At 43.3% G+C, this 21297-nt stretch overlaps 1 protein-coding gene across 10 annotated transcripts; it reads right to left on the bottom strand.

The window, feature by feature from the left end:
* Positions 1 to 1740: 1740 nt before the first annotated feature.
* On the bottom strand, positions 1741 to 20075 carry mtmr1a (myotubularin related protein 1a). 10 transcript variants are annotated; one of them, XM_087837842.1, is made up of 20 exons: positions 19663 to 20075; positions 18124 to 18229; positions 18023 to 18046; positions 15903 to 15926; positions 13107 to 13175; positions 11902 to 11989; positions 11730 to 11824; positions 11546 to 11653; positions 11270 to 11368; positions 10931 to 11014; positions 10593 to 10742; positions 7738 to 7926; positions 7408 to 7593; positions 7151 to 7309; positions 7022 to 7069; positions 5523 to 5615; positions 5321 to 5434; positions 5205 to 5248; positions 4985 to 5117; positions 1741 to 2271 (listed from the first exon to the last, which is right to left on the bottom strand). In XM_087837842.1, exons 1-20 carry the CDS (start codon positions 19767 to 19769, stop codon positions 2110 to 2112), a joined length of 2082 nt encoding a protein of 693 aa, XP_087693968.1. In that variant the 5' UTR covers positions 19770 to 20075; the 3' UTR covers positions 1741 to 2109. The 10 variants fall into 10 exon arrangements, with proteins under 10 accessions (XP_087693968.1, XP_087693969.1, XP_087693973.1 ...); XM_087837843.1 differs by having other exon boundaries at positions 13107 to 13172; XM_087837847.1 differs by lacking the exon at positions 7022 to 7069.
* Between the last annotated feature and the right edge of the window lie 1222 nt (positions 20076 to 21297).

Here is a 21297-nt window from a genome sequence, read left to right as displayed (position 1 = left end):
ACTCAGCCTGCCGTCTGTCCTCGCAGCCGATGATTGTGTCACGCGACGCCAACCAAAATCCTGCAGCCTTACGTTTTTATTCAGGAGAACAAGGCGAGATATCTGGTTTCTGCTACAGAAGCCAGCAAAGCTACAGCTGATCTGCTGCGTGAGGGTTTTTTACCCTGACTGCCACATACAGGACGCACTTTGTCATCTTACCACACTAACACACATACAAACTTTGATGCATGCTTTTCTCTACACACTGTTTTACTTGTGACTTTCGAGTGTTGCGCTGTCTTTTGACAGTTGAATGTTGCACACAGCTTGAAGTGTAATAGTAAACTGCTTTCTCACTTATTCTTCTGTAGCTTTCTTGCAGTTTGTTACAATTATTAACCAATAAAAGCTTTTTCAAAAGAACAAGGAAAAGACTGGACATCTGAATTGTTTCTTTATTTTTAAACGCCATGTCAGAAGTGAGTATGACTCCTTGAGGATCTTGAGGGTTTCAGCATGAGCCGCTTTTATTACCTCCCAGCTGGACTATTATAACTCCTTATATGCTGGAGTTAGTCAGACCTGCCTCGCAAGACTGCAATTGGTCGAAAATGCTGCAGCTCGTCTCCTGACACGAACTAAAAGACGTGAACATATTTCCCCGATGCTCGCCGTTCACTTCAGAATTGATTTTAAAATACTATTGTCGACTTACAAAGCGCTGAATGGACACGCTCCTGGGTATTTGACCTCTTGCAGCCTCATGCGCCCTCTAGATCTCTTAGATCAAACGATTTGTTGCTTTTAGCCGCACCAGGATCAAGGCTGGCTCACAGAGGCCATCAAGGGTTCGTAGCCCCTAAATGTACCCCTACACATCGGACAGGCTCCTACTGCCAGTCTTTTCAAATCTCATCTAAAAACACATTTGTATTCACTGACTTTTCACACAGTACGAGCTGTTTGATACTATTTTGTATTTCTGTACAGCACTTTGTTGCTGTTGTATTTAAATGTGTAAATAAGAACGATAATAATACAAAAGCCATCAATTATGATCAAATTAATAGCTGCTGTCTGTCGTGTTTCCTTTTTATTCTTAAGCTGCTGTGTGTAATGTTTCTGCAACACCAGTTTGTCAGGAGTGTGTGAAGCTACACAGGGTGGCAGACCCACTGCACACTATTCCACATTTAAGGCCTTCATAATGACACATATTGTGTTCCATATAAGAATAAAATATGAATAAAAATTCTTATTTTCCAGGTTCACTGATTCTGAAGCAAACTGAGGAGACAGAGCAGCATGAACATGCATACAGTCGTACGTGAGGGGCGTGCATTGCAAACACGTGTTGAAGGATGTGACCTGGGACGTGTTGTTTCACAGAGAAGCAACAGAAACACAAAGACAAAAATAGTTTATTTAAGACAAAGAAGAAGTTGGTGTTTGTAAAACACACAGCAGTCTCTGCATGCAGACCCACGCTGGTCCCTGTGTTTGTAAGCAGAGAATAGATCTGGTCCATGAACTGTGTGGTAGAGCTGGGAAATCAAACATCTGTAGCTGTTATCTTCTTTAGAGTTTAATAATTTTACAGTTTCCGTTCATAACTGTCTTCATTACAAATCAATAAACATTACCAGCGTGTTCAGCAGTGCATGTGACTCGTCAGAGCAGCAGAGCCCTAAACCAACAACACATCATATAAACATCTGCACGTAGAGCCTTAAACCACAAACTGCTGAATAAGAATATTTTTTATTTTTCATGCTTTGCATTCACATAATTAGTTTTAAGGTTGAATTGGTGCAACATCCACAGAGTGCAACAAGAAAATGAACCCAAATCACTTTATATGAACATGTTTCCTAACATGCTTTGGTTGAACAGTAGAAAAAATGCACGATCTTGTGAAGTGCAATAAAAATAATATAAATATAGTTAACAGGACGCTTCAGTTAGGTCTAGTTTAAAACATTTTCTAAATGCTTTTTTCATTTTACAAATATCTCGAGGAGTCATTTTATTTTTCTCAAATGGAAATGTCGATAAAAATATCAGTCAATTAGTATTTTGGTGTAACTTTGTTAAACACATAAAAGCAGTCATGCGTGGCCGTCCGTGTCACACAGCCGTGTGCAACGGGGTTCCTGCGGTGTGCGTCGGGGAGTGGTCCGAGGAGGACGACAGGGAGTGGGATGAAGCCTCTCTTTGCAGCTCCTCCACCCTCCTCTGGAGCTCTGCTCTCAGGATCAGCAGATCCTTCAGAGTCTGGTGCACTGGTACCTGAAACACAATCACAGCGTGAGGAGCTACAGCCTTTCTCCAGCAGTCCTCAGTAGACTCAGCTCGGCACAGCTGAGACTCTTACTGTGAGCGAACTCCTTCATCAACCATCAGGTGTCGAACTCCAGGCCTCGAGGGCCGGTGTCCTGCAGGTTTTAGATGTGTCCTTGATCCAACACAGCTGATTTAAATGGCTAAATGACCTCCTCAACATGTCCTGAAGTTCTCCAGAAGCCTGGTAATGAACTGATCATTTGATTCAGGTGTGTTGACCCAGGGTGAGATCTGAAACCTGCAGGACACCGGCCCTCGAGGCCTGGAGTTGGACACCCTGTCCTACACCATCAGGAGATAAGCAGCCAGAACTGAATAGAAAAGAAGATGTTTTCTTCTCTGTATTATAAAAATAAGCTCCTTCATCTGGATTATTTGATCAAATATATCAGTTTAGCAACAGATCAAAGCAGACTGTAGCACGGGCGAGTAACAGTTGTGCAAATATAGCGCTTTGACCTATAAACTTATAATCGTCCACACTGTGAATGTTTTACCTTCTTTTGAGGTCACTGTAGCTCAGGACACAGAGTCGTATACTAATCAGAAGGCTGCTGGTTTGATCCCTGCTTCAATCTGCATGTCAAGAAACTAACCTCAAGGCTCCCTCTGATGCATCCACTGAGGTGTAAATAGATACAAAAGAAAAGTGCTCGTATGGATGGGAGTGTGAGGTAAGTTATATAAAGTGCACTGAGTGCGACATCAGAAGCAGTCAATTTAACATTCTTTAAATTTCTATCTCTAAATGTTGAAGTTAAACTGAGATCTAGGAGCAGTGTGGAGGTGCATTCATTTACAGGCCTGTTAAGGGATTCTGTTTATAATCATAAGGCTCATATCTGATGTATGTAGAGGTCGTCCAAAAACAACATGGGCTTTACAGATAACTGGGAAACTTTCTGGTGGAAACCTCGTCCTGTTAGGAGAGATCCTGCTGGAGCAGCTCGCTTTCTACAAATCTGGGCAAATTTATCAAATCCCCCAAAACATGAGAATCCAGAGTCTGGACCAGGAAGCCTCTCTGCAGCCTCTCCAAAAAATAAAACCAACAATCAACAAAAAAAAGATTTAAACACAAAAAAATCACAAAGAATGAACATTATTATAATTGTTATGAAGGACCCAAGAGTGTTGTAGGCACGTGGATGCTTTTATTTACAATACAGTCTGTGTTTTTATTTCTTCCCTTCTCTCATCAGGTCCCGTGTCCTGTGTCCCGGCATGACCAGGTTACCAGTGTTGGTCAAGTTACTTGAAAAAAGTAATCAGTAACTAATTACTGATTACTTCCCCCCAAAAAGTAATCCCGTTACTTTACTGATTACTTATTTTCAAAAGTAATTAATTACTTAGTTACTTAGTTACTTTTTAAAAACACGATTTACAACCTGAATAGGTGATAAAGTGATAGATCTTTCAGCCCAATTCTACTTTTTCTACATAATCCATCATACAAAATGTAATCAAATGGAAAAGTCTCTTTTTAAAACTTGTTTTATTAGTTTTAATCTTTTAACTTTATGCATCAAGCAAAAATTTAATTATATGCACCATTCTGTGACTGGAAGAAATTTGTTTAACATTTAAACCTATTTTCTGCACATTCCAGCACATAATTTTTTTTTTGTGTTTACACTCAGTCTTTCAAATAGATGCAAGTAAAACACAGCAGAAAATAAATAAAGTCAAAGACTAGCGGTCCTGTTGCTCTATTTTCACCTGTAAAGCAGGAGTGGGGTAGGCGGAGGGTTACCCTGGTGCAGGTGTGCCGCAGCGGTTAGTGGAAGAATCCGCGAGTTTCTCTGTGAGTTTCCCATTACGTCGTAGCTACTCGGAGCTTGTTTGGAAGTTTAGGGTTTTTTCACTGTAAAAATAAGTTTTCTTCCCACGCACAACGGACACTAATGTTTTTGTCACTTTTTATGGAATCAAACTCAAAGTAAGGTCAGTACTTCCACGCTTTAAACGCTGCACGCTCATACTCTCTCTGCACTCCATATATTATCCATTGTTGATCTGCACACAGCTGTTGTCACGAACGTCGCACTCGCTTACGTCACTGTCATGAGACATTCTCGCAAAAAAATCACGGTTTTAGTAACGCAGTAACGCAGCGTTCCTACGGGAAAGTAACGGTAATCTAATTACCGTTTTTGCAATAGTAATCGCTTACTTTACTCGTTACTTGAAAAAAGTAATCAGATTACAGTAACGCGTTACTGCCGATCTCTGCAGGTGACTGAGAGCAGCTGTGTGGCTCAGCTTCCCCTGACACCACTGCTCCACCCCTCCCCTGCAGCTGAGCCACAAAAACAACATCCACAACTGCACCAACGAGTAAAACAGTGAAATATAGATGATTAGACATTAGTTCTCTATCATATCGAGACTCCACTCTCCAGAGATTCTCACTCAGAGAACCAAGGTCACAATGTAACCGTACAGTATCTGTTGCTCGGTTCCTCTTAGTACGTGAATCAATAATTGATCAACCCGCGACCCTGACAAGCAGAAGCGGATGGATGGATGACTAAATCCATCCTGAGAGCTTTCTTGTAGGTCTTGTTTTTGTTACCTGTTGTTTTTAACATTTATCTGTGGTGAACATCTCAGCCCTAACCAGACTCCTTCACCAGCTAGTGCACGTGCAGCGTACCTGTGGCCTCATGCGTGGGTTCCAGCGGGCATAGTAACTGGTCCAAAGCTCCAGGTGTCTGGGCGAAACCATCGGGTAGAGAACGTGGTTCTCATAGTCCACGTAGAAGGGGTTGGTGAAGTCCTCGGGCTGGCTGTCAGGTAACAGCATCAACCAGTTAAAACCTTTCAGTAATCTTGTCCACTCACACTTAACTTAACCAGCGAGGTCATTAACGTACCTGTTGATGTACGACCAGAGAGACACAGTCTTGGCTGGAACCTCCTGCACGAAACAAAGTTAGACTTTCAGCTGAAACAGCTTCATTGACCCTGTTGCTTCAGGACATGAACGTACCTGGTTGGCCCGCTCCTGTTCGCTGCTGTAGAGGAATGTACCAAACAGACAGCTGTACAGATGGTCCAGCACGGTGATCAGGAAGAGCTCGTTGAACTCAAAGGCTGCTGGGAACTGCGGTCAGAACGAGTCGGAGAAATGATGTAAATACGTACACACAAAGACAACAAACACGATATGTGCTGTTGAGTCCAGGACCGACCTGTCGAGTCATCTGCCAGACGCAGTCGATAAACTGGACGAACAGAGGCGAGCGCTCTGAGTTAGCATGGTTCTCATCACCGTGGCCCACGCGCTTCAACACAGGGGGAAAGTAGTTTTAATATGAAACTAGACTCCTGCATCATTTCTGAGCTTTTACACAGAAATATACAACCAATCAAGAGTATGGATGTTGTTCCTTTATTTTCATGAGTGTTTACACTGTAGATTCTCACTGAAGGCATCAGAACTATGAATGAACACATGTGGGATTCTGTGATAACAAAAAAGTGTGAAATAACATGTTTGATGTTTCAGCTTCTTCCAAACAGCCTTTGCTTTGATTCCTGCTTCGCTCACTCTTGGCGTTCTCTCCATGAGCTTCATGAGGTCGTCTCCTGAAATGGTTTCCAACAGTCTTGAAGGAGTTCAGAGGTGCTGAGCACTTGTTGGTCCTTTGCCTTCACTCTGAGCTCCATCTCATCCCAAACCATCTCCACTGAGTTTAGGTCAGGTGACTGTGGAGGCCAGGACCCATCAGACCAAAGCACAGATGTCCTCTGGTCTAATGTCCACTCCTTGTGTTTCTCAGCAGCTGTTTGACCATAAAGGCCTGATTCACACAGTCTCCTCTGAACATGTAGAGATGTGTCTGCTACTGGAGCTCTGTGTGGCATCTATCTGGGCTCTGATCTGAGCTGCTGTGATTTCTGAGGCTGGTGACTCGGATGAATGTATCCTCAGCAGCAGAGGGGACTCCTGCTCTTCCTTTCCTGGGGCGTCCTCATGTGAGACAGTTTCATCGTGGTCTTGATGGTTTTTGTGCACTTGGGGACACATTCAAAGCACAACACACCTGATGGTCCCAACCTCATTAAGAAGGCAAGAAACTCAACAAATGAGCCCTGACAGGCACACCTGTGAGGGGAAACATGTCAGGTGACGACATCATGAAGCTCACTGAGAGAAGGCCGAGGGTTTGCAGCGCTGCCAACAAAGCAAAGGCTGGAACCTAAAATATAAAACATATCAATTTTTCCTTTGCTCTGCATCTGCCGTTCAGTATTATTATTAATAAATAATTAATTTTGCAAACTATCTGACAGACTTCTAACTGTGGAGCTGGCGAGGTAAAGAATGCCTAACGTTGAGTCGTATCGTTTGCTTTCTCATATACAACTAAAAGCTTCTTTTGGCTGCTTCCTTAACAACGAGGCATGCATATTTAATATGGTGCAGATTTTTACGACAGATCTTCTTGTAAGTATTTCTCCTCCTGCACTCGGAATCTCTGCATGTGAAGCAAATGCATCACTGCATCACTAACTTGTTTACATATGCAGCGACACTGGAGCAAATACATGAAAAGCAAAGGCTCATGAATGTACTTCATTCCAGGTAACTATGTAAATGACTGCATGTTGATGCCAGATTATGTTGTTATGTAAAAAATAGGGATATAAAGCAAACCAACAAATATTATATGTAGCAGGTTCTTACAGCAGCAAACTTGTGTCCAAAACTAATCCACTCCTTCTCCACTAAAACCTGCAAACACAAGCACATATATGTTTAGTACGTTACTACATGCAAAGATGAGGTTTGGAGTGTGTAGTTGGTGTGTGTCACCTGGAAGCCTCTCAGTGTGCGATAGTAACTGTCCAGCATCAGCATGGCCAGAGAGGTGAGCTGGGCTGTCCTGTCCCAGCCGTCGCTGCAGTGAACCACCACCGACGTCTTCCCAGACTCCAGCTTATCAGCTACCTTTGCTGCTCCTGCTAACAACAGCTAAACACAACAGGGCCGTGTGGTTAAGATCTATTCTTTGCATAAGGAAACAGCTCGTTCCTTCTTTTATGTGGCTGGCGTGCGTTTGTGTAGTTTACCCGTATGTACTCCAGCCAGTGCGTCTGGTCGATGAAGGAGTGCCAGTGGGCTTCGTCTATGGTGGGATAAACAACATCCTTCATCTTCCTGAGAGACTCCCTCATCACATGAATGTTTGGAATTTCCAGGAAGTTTAGCTCTACGTTGGGGTAGAAACTCTCACTTTCATACCCTCCATCCTTTCCCTGCATGTGATGGAGGCAGCGGAGGCCGGGGCGGAGGAGTCCAAAAGAAAAAGAGAGATTTCCGTGTTAATAAGTGACGTAAGGGTGAGCAGTGATGAGAAGCATGTCTCCATAGCAGCGTGGTTAAAACGCTCTGTGCTGCACCTTGTTGGTGACGGCCACGCTGCTCTGTCGGGCATCAAAGATGGTGAGCTTGTGGGACTGAGCGTTGGCGTCCATGATGATTTGGAGAAAGCGTTCGTCTTCTTTACAGCGACGGTCTGACGGCCCAACTAGCGGCTGGCTACAGCGCACAATGGTGGCCTGAGACTCTGGGTGGATCCAGGACAAGACCTGCAAGCAGGAAGAGCAAGACCAGTTCAAGCGAGCCAAACACAGCACGAGGAAACAGCTAACATTCATTTTGTGTGTTCCCATAAATACTAAAGTTACAAAGCAAGATGTATGGCTAACTGACAGTGTTGGGAAGGTTACTTTTAAAATGTATTCCATTACAGATTACAGAATACATGCCCCAAAATGTATTCTGTAACGTATTCCGTTACGTTACTCAATGAGAGTAACGTATTCTGAATACTTTGGATTACTTAATATATTATCATGCTGTTTACAACTACATGAATGTACTATTGCTGTGATTTATTACTGTTACTGAAGGTCCGCGGCTCCGAACCGTAGTAAAGGGACCTCTGACTAATACGGTGGGTTCTGTGTCGGGCTGGTAGCCGAAAACTAGTGATGTGTCCTGTGTGTCGAAGCGTCGAATCGTGTGTCGGGTAATCTCAGGGGCGTTTCTGTGAAGCGCGTATCGAGGCTTGCTTTGATTACGTAGCAGTGACGTTCGAGGCCTCGCGGGCAGTCCGTACCACGTGACTGATTCAGGGACTGGTTCACCGGTTCGCGCCAGATTCGAAATAAAATGGGCAGAAAAAGGTTTTGATTATCGATTAAAATCGATTCTAGCTTGGATAACGTGATATTGATTCATTAAAATCCTGAATCAATTTTTAATATAAATATTACTACACTTCAACCACCACCAAACAGCTAAAACAGTAAATGAGAGCAGGTACACCGATTCTGCACAAAGACGTAAACACAAAGCGCTGACGCATCACAATCAGGGCTGAAAGCCGACAGCTCACTGATTCTAATCTAAGGCATCTGCTGTGATGCTTACACATTAGATAAAGTCTCGAAAGTGTCAGCTTTCTTTTTATAGTTATAAAAATATGCAAATGTACTGATCTATGATCTGAATTATACTATTGACTGACTGTCTGAGGCTAACAGTTACACAATCATACCAAAACTCTGTCCTGATAGTTTCCACTTTCTCTTTTGTATCACACATACTGAGACAATATTCGGGATAAATAACCAAGAAAACAATTTATTCAGTTTAGAGGTTTACACATCATTATAATCACAGAGCCCGCTTCACTTGAATTGTCCACTTGATGGCGCAGTAGAGCAAATGAATCATCACAATGCTTCGAACCATGAGTCGACCAATTGGGTGGAAAGCTTCAGTTCATCATGAGGCTTCATCTCACCATCACTACCGAAAACTAGCTTTACTTTGTTCTCTGGGTCAACTTTGCTAGCAGAGACAGAGAGAGGCGTTGAAAGGCTGCTCCAACAGAACTTATTGTTTTTGGAGGAAAACACGAACACGGTGTACAGTCGAGTCTTAATAGCTTACTTACAACTGGGCTCGTCTGGCTCTCTTCTTGGCTGCAGTGGTTATTATTATATTTACATGCTTCCAGCTCCCGTTTTTGCTCGATGACAGCTCGTACTTTTCCTTTTTCTCCCTCCCTCGCTCACAGACACATAACGTGTATGGCAGTCCATTCTCCCTGCAGCACGGACTACACTGCCTATGATGCAGCGTTGCCAACTCCTCAGTAAAGAAAATCGCTATTGGCTGTCCTAAAAGTCGGTAGAAGTCGCTAAATGACGTCATCACCTAATTTGCATAATTGGTCATGCTAATGTAATTGTAACCTATGTTGTTGGAGAGAGAAATAACATCGTGGAAGAGACATAAAGTGAGTAAAAAACGTCCTAAATGCATTTAGAATTTATTTAGAACTACAAATTAAATTTATTTTAGCAATTATTGTTTTTTTTTATGTCACAATTCCAACCCTGCTCCTTTACCCGGGCTTGGACCGGCAAAAGTGACCCGAAATAGGCACTCTGGTGGAGTTACTTTGTGTGTGTGTGTTTATAAGTAGTTTTAAACCTGATCCACAAAACAGCATAAGAGGAGAAGAAGAACTGACTGCGTTACAGCACCCGCTGCTTGTTGAGAGTTGCTGCTATGATGCTACATTCTTTAGAGCTATACCTGTAGCATTCTGCCTATTAGCTTAGCACAACAACAACAAAAAGGCCTCTCTCACCCAGGAAACACGCAGAGAGAGAGCGTCACCCTGTAACCATGGCAACCGTAACGCTGCCGCCTGGAACAACCGAACGTAGCTGTCAAACAAAACCCAAACAGTCCTGACCCGCCACAATATGAAACAGGGAAGTACCGCCGTGTAATCCAATTATTTCAACAAAGTAACTGTATTCTAAATACCACCTTTTTAAACGGTAACTGTAACGGAATACAGTTACTCATATTTTGTATTTTAAATACGTAACGGCGGTACATGTATTCCGTTACTCCCCAACACTGCTAACTGACAAGTCATTAGCCAATGAACCGGCAAAATGCACAAATGGGAGAGAGAGCCAGAGAATGAAAAACAGGCGAGTAAAGAAGAAACGATCAGTGCATCGCGGGAAGCTTGCAGCAGCCTATTGCAGCGTAACATCAGGGAGGTTTAGGGTCAGCTAATCCAGCCCTAACTATATCTTTAATCTTAAAAGTAGAGACGCTGTCTGTCCCTCGAATCCAAACTGGGAGCTGGGAGCCTGGAGGCTCTGCCTCCCGTTCTACTCTGAGACAAAGAGCAAAGCCTCAGATATGTGCTCAGACTGACCGGTATACGGTGCTTGGCTCTGAACACAGCCACTCGTTTGATGTCTTCATCTGTGATGTTGGTGGGGATGACCAGGATGGAAGGATACGTGTCACATAGCTCATAGGTGCTGTTCATCTTACTGATGGTCCAGCTCTCATTAGGCAGCCCCTGACAAAAGACATGCAAGCAGAGGAAAGAAACAAAGTCTGGATAATGTAGAAAACAAATGAACTTGTTCACACATAAAATGTTCAGGATGCTGGAAAAGGAAGTGCTATTAAAAAAGAAACATTTTGCAACAAATGAGGTTAACTGGCAACACGTCAGTCGTAGAGTAACGGCGCCCGTGGAGTTACCTGACGTCTGTATTCTGCTGCTGGGTCATACACCTTCCAGCCGTCCACAGGAAACTGCTCTTTGTACAGGAAGGCAAACAAGGGCTGCCAGAGGAAGTCACAGTTACAGTATTAGTCATGCAGATGTAACGAACAGTAGTTTTTACTATAATCGCCCTCACTCACGACCAGTTTGCCTTATGGGACGAACCAAAAGCCTTCTACAGCCAACTCCTCACTATCCTCCAACCTTTGCTCGTCTTTATCATTTTGTATGTTGGTGCATGCGTCTGCTATCTGTCACTGTATGTTGTGAGGCAGTTAAAAGCAGTAAATACAGGACAAGAGAATTAAACTGACCAGACTGTGGGACAGAGGAAAGGCATGTTTGGTCAGCAGCTCCACCACGTCCGGCTGGCTCTCCTCCATCTTATAGGCAAACCTGGGACTCCTCATGTCCTGAAGCACGAAGCAGGAAACTGCTCAATCAGCAGACTCGCCAAAATAAGACATTTGCACATTTTCTGGGTTTTTCTTTTATTGCTGTTAACTAAAAATGCCTATAACATGTTAGATGACGTGTTTTAACACATATATTCATGCATTTGTGTGACTGCTTGTGTATTAAAGCGGTACCTTGCAGACCAGCTCCAGTCCCTTGTTGTTCTGTCCTTGGCTGGGAACGCTGATAGATTCGATCCTGCTGATGACTCCCAGGTTCACATCCAGAATGAAGGGAGAGTCCTGAATGGACACACACTAACATGAACACACTGGTGCAGATGGAGAGTGCTACAGCACTTCTGATAATCGAGCAGACCTTTTCCACACTGATGAAGTACAGCTTGTAGTCTGTGATGGTCAAAGTCCCAGTAACCAGACCGCTGAATGGGCAAATGTACATCACATCCTTGACTGTAGGAAAAGAAAAGCGCTGATTACACTGGTGTATTTGCATGACTGGACACACATAGAGACTAGAATGAAGGTACCTGTAGTTTGGATGGTCTCTCCAGGGAGCAGAGGAACCTGGTTCTGGAACATTTTGACCTGTGCTCCGTATCTCAGACCTGGGAGGGTCTGCAAAGATCACAGATCACTCAGTGGGACCACTACACACCTGTTTTATGCTAGCTAGTACTTGCTAGCTATTTTGCTACTGTTGCAAAATAAACTCATCATCAAGTGTTAGAACAATATTCCTTTTTGCTAAAGCATATAGTTAGAGCTGGATCCTCCCTTAGTTATGCTGCAATAGGTGTAGGCTAGGATTCCCATGATGCACTGGGTGTTTCTTCTTCACTCACTAAAGCTGTGTCCCAAAGTGCTCCAACGTTTTCGGAGACATCTGTTACCCACCAGCTCGATAGCTAGCCGGCGTTCAATGGTCACTCCATTCAGACTCCCGCCGTGTTTCGCTACTCAGGTTAAACATATATAAGTCACTTAGAGAACTTAAAAATGTTAATGTTTGGCTTTTTTCAGTATTTTATTTGTTCGTGAGTGAATCAGTTTGGCTGAGATTAAAGTTATAGTTTTTACACAGCTGAATAAACGTCAAAAGAGACCGTCGAGAGTTTACTCCAGCGTCCTGTTATATTTTAGATAGCAAGGAGCAGACGGCCGAGTTTTTTTAACTCCACCGAGACAGCTAGTGTTGCAAAACTGAAGGCTGGATCGTCCAGTTTCAAAGCTCTGAACTTCCGGCCTCCTCGGTCTACTTGGAAAGTACTGCAAAGGATGCATCCTAGGTTTTGGGACACAGCTTATGTGTTAATAGGCCTCTCTGCACTGAATCCACAGCATGTCTTTATCCTGTCTTCCTTTTCTCAACCCAACCGGTCGCAGCAGATGGCCCCGCCCCTCCCTGAGCCTGGTTCTGCCGGAGGTTTCTTCCTGTTAAAAGGGAGTTTTTCCTTCCCACTGTCACCAAAGTGCTGCTCATAGGGGGTCATATGATTGTTCAACAATACTGGTTTTAATGTTTTGTCTGATTCTTAATCAGGACCTGGCTACCATTTCCAAGAATACAAATCAGTGACATCTTTTATAAGAGCCTCCCTGACTGTTGTACATATCATTTTGCCAGGATAGCACAGCAGCACTAAGGGAAAGAAGAGTGAACGGAAAGGATGAAGCAGGCAGACCAGCAGAGCGAGGAGCAAGAAAACTGAAGAAAAGTAAGAGACAGACTTGCCGAAGCATTGGAAGGATGCTCAGAGTCAATGTCTCCATGGTAACAAAGCCCTTCATCCTGTGAATCCTGCTGCAGGGAAAAGCCAGCATGAAGACAGTGAGACAAAGAGACAGAGAGAGATTATATAGTAAAAGGACACGCTTATAGAAGATGTAGTTGCTATGTGTTTGAAGATGTGACGACACAAGTGCATCACTCCCTTTGAGGGGGCGGTACAAAACAAAGTCTAGCTCGTGTGAAATAGATGAGCACAGAATTATTGGGTCGTCTATGAAAAAGGTTTAAAGTAGGTTTGTCAAGTTTCCCAAGTGTTGTTAAACAGCAGGGAGTTTTTAACAGGGTTTCCAAACATCTGAGGTTTATATGATGGATGTGCACACTATGACCCCTTTCACACGGAAACAAAATAATTCCACAAAACCTACCAGAGTCAAAAATATTAGCTCCCCTGATGCTAATGTGGACTCGTTCGTTAGTGCTTTTCTAGTCTACGTGAGCACTCAAAGCATCCCTCACTCACCAATCACGTTTTACCTCTGACAGATGCAATAAGGAGCAAGTTGGGGTTTAATAACATCGATCATGTTAAGCAGGCCGCCTGGAATCATTCTGTTGTTTTAGCTGTAAATCATCTGAGAGTTTTTGTCCCCTTTGTCAGGAGCAATGTTCCCTCCAAAAAATAATTTCTGTCCACTACGAGATAAAGGAGAACAACAGCCTGATACCTGCAGGCCTGACAACAGCAGATGTATCACTGCTGTAACACCTGTAACATTCAGCAGTCGCCTCATTGTTCTGACACACACAAACTATTGACTACACTACACACTAACTACACACTAACTACACAAGATTTGCGCTAAACGTCTCAAATCACATCTCAAAACATCACTGTCACTCCTAAAACTTCCCCCCGTTTCTTAACAACTAGATGCCACGTTGCCATATCATTTTTTGATTGGTCGACATGGTACTTTTTGACGAATAGGAAAGAGAGAGGGGGGTGGGGGTTTGTTTTTGCTCACAGGCTTTCGAGCCTTTTTTCTTATAAAACGCCTTTTTTACCGTTTCTTCCCGCAGTAAATATGAACAACGACAGTATTCAGGAAGAAAACCAAACACTGCAGATATTTTTATCGTAACTCTGGTTTTACGGCCAATCAACACAATTTAAAAACTGGTATAAAGTCCACACTTTTTCTGTCAATTGTTCCGTCTGTCCTGCTCACATCTCCAATGGTTGTACACGTTGTCATTAACGTGGCTTCACTCCACATCAGTCACGCCGCTTTGCTCGCTAAAACACCGGTGTCGGCACATAAGGACGCTGTCGTAGCCTGTCAGTGACGTTGATTAGCTGCGTATATACATTGGCTGGACTATGGGATAAGGAGGCATCGTTCTAATCCCATACGGGAGCAGCCAGTCACTTACTGACTAACACTGCAAAACAGAATTGTTAAAGTATTAATTTCAATTCAGGTTAGATTTTTTGTGTGCAGAGACCGTGCCAGCAGTGCGCAATTGTGCAATTGCGCAGCTTAGAGGGAACATTGGTCAGGAGGACTACTTCTTTCAACATCTGGTAGTTGTGTTGCTCTACTGTAAACTATAAGAGTGTTATCAGGGATAATAAGAGAAAAACACAAATATTTGACAGTTTATATTGAATGAGGCTCTCAGAATGAGAACAGCCAAAAAGTATGAACTGTTAAACACTGAAAAACAACAAGTATGTGACCTTTGACCCTGTGGTGTGTATTTGGGCATGTCTTTTTTTCTAGATAATTCCAGGCATTTTGGGCCCTGGTAGAGCTCCAAGAAGCACTTCCTGTCAAGCTTGAACCCCAGGCCTAACGACCCCACTCTGCTCCGCCTGTGTGGTGGATGCACTTCCACCAGAACTTCCCGACTACAAACCACTTTTAAATCACATCTGAAAACTCATCTATTCAGTACTTAGTCCATTTTTACTTTGCTCAGCTTTTATACTTTCATGCTTGTGTTTTTCTTATTTACCTTATCTCTAAATGTTATTTTGCCATGTTTTTTATTGTATTGTTGCTATTGTTCTTGTGCTATTGTAAGGTGACCTTGAGGCTCTTAAAGGCACCTATAGATAAAAAGTATTATTATTGTTATTATAACAAACCAGACATAGGTTTGCTCAGAAGCTTCACAGATCCATTCAGGATTCCTTCCACCCACTGGCATGATTCCCAGTTCCAGAAACACTGAATTATTCCCACAGCTTGATGCTCCCACCACTGCGACGGCCTTCACATGCAAACACTGTTTGGTAACTTTAATGTTCCCAATGGGAAATTGATTTGCAGCCAGTCCACTCATCAAACAACATCGAGTTACAAAACAACCCCCACTTTAATTTGATTTTCTCATTGAGGCGCTACAGTTTGTCTGGTTGGTTTCTTTCTCTGTAGTGGAGTCAGTTTCAGACTTAATTAAGAATGAAAAAAGAAAGATGAAGAAAGGCAGAGAGGAATCAAACAGGAAGTACAGTGAGCAGAGAGGAGCAGCAGCTCTGGTCTGTCTGCAGCAGGAGGCTGATTTGGTTACACACCGTCACACAGTAACAAACTGCTCAAGTTTGCATCACATGCAAAATTTATTCAGAGCGCGTCCTAAAGCCGTTACAGGTATTCGTCTAATTTGACTATTTGCTGTATCACAAGAATCACAGTCAAGAGGCAGCTGTTGCTTTATCCCAGGCTACAAAACTCCTGTGTGTGCAGTACGCTTGTGTTGTAAATGTGTTGGAAGGACAACAACTCTTACCCTGCGATTCAGCCTCTTGGACACCTGGAGGTTAAACACACCACATGGACATGAAATGGAAAGCACTAAGGTGACACTCTGGTTTCAACCCAAAGGTTATCTTTAATGTGTGGCACATCAGTCTGTGTTTATAACAGAAGGATGCAAATAGACAAGCGCGCAGAAGCAACCTCCAAACAGTGAGCTTCAAAATTCAAGCAGAGACGACAAGTGACAAACAGCCGATACAAGTTCAGACAAGCTGCAGGAAAGCTGCGCTTCTAACTTTGCTCTAATGAAGTGAGCCTTAAATCGGAGGTGGAGGGTTTGATCTGACACAGTGGAGGTGAATTCACTGCACACATTTCATTAGATGTGCACAGAGTGGTGTCTTTTTAAATTCAGGAGCTATTTGTCATTTCACAGACAGTGTACACACCACAGTGGTGACAGTGACGTCTGTGCTACTCTGGTTACATTTCTCAAGACTGTGATAAGTTGCTGGAAATGCAACTTTTCAAAGAAATAACACAACTAACACTGTTCAGCTCAAAGTTCTCAGCAGCTATAAGCACAGAGTTTGGTTCCAATCTGGATTTCGGGATGGAAAACTCCAGTTCTCTGAATACTGGTCAGCCTTATTGCTCAGGTGCAACGTAGTAGCTGTAGAAGATGTAGTGAGGTGTTGAGTGACACTTTTACAACTGCTTTATCATATTTTATCGTCAGCGTTTGCAAAGATCTAATGTTATACAACTGGGGGCCACAGTTTGGTCTCTCTCTGCAGGTCTAGTGTGACGTATTACACTTGCAAACAATACAGCTAAATCCTGCTGTGTGCTGTCAAAAATAACAGATCTATATGAGCAGTAGGGCTGCCACGATTACGTCGACTATCAAAACCGTCGACGACTGATTTAACAGTCGACGCGTCGTTTGAAGCTTTGTAAGATCCCAAAAGACGCAGGAATAAGTAGTAGGATTTAAGAGTGTAATAACGGACTGAAACAGAAGATGGCAGCACTGCATGTACAAGGATGCCAGCTGCCGTTAAACCCCGAAGAAGAAGAAGAAGAAGAAGAAGCGCAGCCCAGCTCAGTTGTCAACAATGGCGGCAGCTAGTTAGTTTTAATATTACTCTTATTATTCTTTCTGGGTCACAAAATAAACGTTTAACATATTTTCAGGCGAGAATGTAGCTGTGTAAACCTCAAATATCTGCTCAGTTTATCAAGACACCACATATTTTCAAAAGCGCTCCGACGTTTTCGGAGACGTCTGTTACCCACTAGCTCGATAGCTAGCCGGGGGCTAGGCTAACTAGATCCGTGAGGACACCGGACTCCCGGCTAATCGTTTTCAAACCCACCGCCGTCTTTCGCTACCCAGGTTAAACATATATAAGTCACTTAGAGAACTTAAAAATGTTATTGTTTGTCTTTTTTCAGTATTTTATTTGTTCCTGAGTAAATCGGTTTGGCTGAGATTAAAGTTATAGTTTTTACACAGCTGAATAAACGTCAAGCAGACAGCTGATTATCAGAAGTGTGAGATGCTCGAGAATTTACTCCGGTGTCCTGTTATATTTTAGATAGCAAGGAGTTTATTAAACTTCACCGAAACAATCTGCAAACTTCATTAAAATTTTATAAACTATCATCTTGTCTTTATTTTTAGTTAGCACATACCTTAAACACTTAAAGCTGTAAGCTAATGATAGTTATATAAGAGCAGATGCTGCTGGTGCAATAATCTGTACGTTTTACGTCCAATGGATGATCTGACTAGTCGACTAATCGCAAAAATAATCGGTGACTAGTCGACTATCAAAATAATCCTTTGTGGCAGCCCTAATGAGCAGCATTGTTTAGTTAATAAAGCACATTGCATATAATGTGCAACACATAGAACATTACACCTCTACCTGATCTGAGGTCTAACAGACAAAATTCAATATGAACGAGCCAAAATGCGCCTTGCTACAGAGAGGTGGTTGCAGAGAGCAGGCCGCTGACAGACAGAAGCAGTCGATAACTTGCTCAGTAGCTTCCCTAAACAATGACAGCAGACTTTATCATTCATATGGACTTAACAGACAAAACTAGGCGCCCACACTCAAAGCAGCTCACATGGAGACTTACCATGAAGTCTGGTCTTCTCCCAGCCTATTAGTTACAGAATACACACTGATGAGAATCACTGCCAGCAGTGTGTGTGTCTGTGTGTGCTGTGTGTTATCTACCTTGATGTCCCTGCTCCCAATGTCTGGTTGGACTGATCCTGAGATCTGACTGGAGATTGTGGCTGCAATTAGCTGTTTACACCACTCTACGTGAGAACCTGTTGGACTGAACACAGAGTGAAACAGTGAACTGACGTATATTCAGCTATATTCACGTTTAACATCATAACTGTAAGATGCATGTGTTAAACAGATAAACATCATCTGTCAGTAAGGACAATGCTCAGCTGACCACATGTTACAGATGAGAACGTTCCCCCAGCTCAAAGAGCAGAATCCCTGTGTAGTAACAATGTTATTAATGCATAACTCTAATATTATTTCAACTGCAAATGAGATTGTTAAGAAAACCAACACTGCCACTAAAAGCTGCCAGAAATGTTGCTGGACTGAGTCGGCCATCAGACTCCAGCTCGTCCGGGGGAACACCAAGGCGTTCCCAGGCCAGCCGAGAGATATAATCTCTCCAGCGTGTCCTGGGTCTGCCTCCTCCTGGTGGGACATGCCTGGAACACCTCACCTAGGAGGCGCCCAGGAGGCATCCCTGTCAGATGCCCGAACCACCTCAGCTGGCTCCTTTCGATGTGGAGCAGCAGCGGCTCTACTCTGAGCCCCTCCCGGATGGCCGAACTTCTCACCCGATCTCTAAGGGAGAGGCCAGCCACCCTTCGGAGGAAGCTCATTTTCATTTATTTATAAAATGTTGATTTTTGGATGCAAAATTTGATGATACTTTGCTGTATTGATTTTTCTCCCACTCCTAAGCGAGACAGTACAACGTCCTGTCCCTGAGCTTTGACAGCGGTTGTCTGAGTGATGGAGACATACGGTCCAGGACGGTCCTGAATATCACGCCAAGAACAATCAGCTCATATGAAGCTTGTCAGTGACAGAAGATAAGCCAGTGTCTCTGACAGACTCCGTCTGGATTGGAGCAGCTTTGTGGTGTGAATGTCTTGGAATGTTGAGGGGGAGGAGTTACGACTGTGTGACGCTTCCTCCAGTTTTAGCACTATAATGGGGGGATGATAAGCAGGCATCAGACTACATAAAGAACATGGTTCCTGCCCAGCACAACACAACCCCACGTTTCAGTGTCGGCATTGTTTCAACAGGAGCAACATTGTAACATGTTTGTGCGTCATCTCTCCCTCAGGTGGCTGCGCTGCACATCGCTTCCTCTGAGCGGCAGATACGGATGTGTAACTCCCATCTGAAGGCTGGGTGGCCATATTCCGCCTCATTCCTGTGCATTTCCTATATGCTGTGTTAATCACGTGACCGTGTTGTTTTTGTCAGCTACTGTATCGCTACTGTTGTATGTTGTGGTTCCAAATAACACTGAGATGAGATGGTAACACTCTACATCATTCCGTGATGAGTGTTTTGTCACGTTGGAAAGTTTGTCCCGAGCACTGGTCTGTGGATCGATGCCGAGATGAATATGTCATGTTACTGGTGTACAGTGGGAAAGCGAGACACGCATAAGTAACAAGCTGGGCATCGACGTCACGTTTTGTCGTTAGCGAGCCTGCTTACCTGTCCAGGGTATCGCCGGCTGCCGCGCCGCACGTCGGCGAGCCCCACGGCTTTCTGTTCGCCCCTGCACCGTCCCCAGCGCCGGCTCCTCCGGCCTGTTTCTCCATCTGTCACACAACTGCTTCGTTTCTGGGTCACCGGGGGCGCAGATGGATGGTTTCCTCTGATGCAGACAAGGGATGCGGATGAAACTAAAGCTCGGTGTAATTCCAGTGTCCGCTCCCAGCGGCTGTAATGGATCTTTAAGGATCCGAGCTGTGGAAAGAAACTGATCAGAGGCTCGACAGCGGATCTCACATGCAGTGGTTTCCTCTGCTTTGGTTGTTTGCACTTCCTCTTAGTCGCATCTATACCCGCAGCATTGTTGTTCGCAAACAGTGACGTCGCCACGGCAGTGCTAAGGATGCTGTTGCTGGTCCTGACCGACAGGCGGCGCCATTTAGACAAAACTGCCACATCAGCGCAAGAAGAAGAAGAAGAAGTCAACACGGAAAGAAGAAGAATGCCACGAGAGGATGTGGTTATCAAACATGTTCATCAAATAATAACACAATACAAAAAACACACGAATAAATAAATAACCTCATATTCTATCTTAAATGAACCTGTCTGAATTTACCACATATAGGACTGCTGGTAGAAACGGGGGTAACTGCTTAAAGGATGTTTCATGTCATCTTTAAATGCAGAAAAGTTGGAGCAACCGCAAAAAATCTACACCCTTAAATAAAATATTAGAACAAGATTCTGTCACAGGTATTCTTCAAGACCAATAATAAACATAGGATGCACTGATATAGCATGTATACAGCATATATATAAAGAAAATATCTTCTAAATATCTTCTATAACATAAACCTGAAAAATTCATCACCCTGATAATTATCAGTAATTGTCTACTATGAACTACTTTCTTTATGAGTAATAAATTAAATGACAATTAATTGGTTTTCACTTTTTCTCCACACTTGAAAAATCTATCAAATGATATTTTTTCCTTTTTTACAGGAAGAGGAAAACATGCTTTTGTAACTGGTAATCTCACGATTTTTTTAAACACCTGTGCTGTCTGGCAGGTTTAGCAGGTACAATCATGGTCTGGATGCTTTTTTGTGACAAACACATTTGTTTTCCAAGAGGAGACTCGCTGTAGACTCCTCCATCTTTTTGTTTTATACATGTATTTTATTTGATTATTTGTTGGTGAAAGAAAAAGGCAGAGAAACAGGAACATATGCAATCATGAATCAAAATCAATCATCAGCCTGCAGCCTGGGCTGTCCTGGTGCCACCTGCACTTATGGACACCTCTTTGTTCAAACATGGTGTTTGTTGGAGTGGCTGTAGAGCAGTAGATAGAGCTAGTAGGTGACCTGCTCTATCTACTGCTCTACAGCCACTCCAAATATAATGTATTTAGCAGCTTGATGATGGCTGATGGATGAAAAAAATCAGAGTGAAGGTTGGTGGTTCAATCTCTGGCAGATTTAATATGCATACCAAAATCTCCTTGAGCGAGACACTAACCCCAAGTTGCTCTGATGCATCCATCAAAGTGTGAACATTAGATGAGGCAAGTTGTGTTTGAGTGCTCAGAGTAGAGAAGCGCTATAAAACAGACCACTGACCTTCCCT

The sequence above is a fragment of the Neolamprologus brichardi genome, chromosome 3 (assembly GCF_056152115.1).
Source record: "Neolamprologus brichardi isolate AB-2024 chromosome 3, ASM5615211v1, whole genome shotgun sequence".
NCBI lineage: Eukaryota > Metazoa > Chordata > Actinopteri > Cichliformes > Cichlidae > Neolamprologus > Neolamprologus brichardi.
Note: the sequence above shows the minus strand (reverse complement) of the source record. Positions and strands in the feature narration are given on the sequence as shown.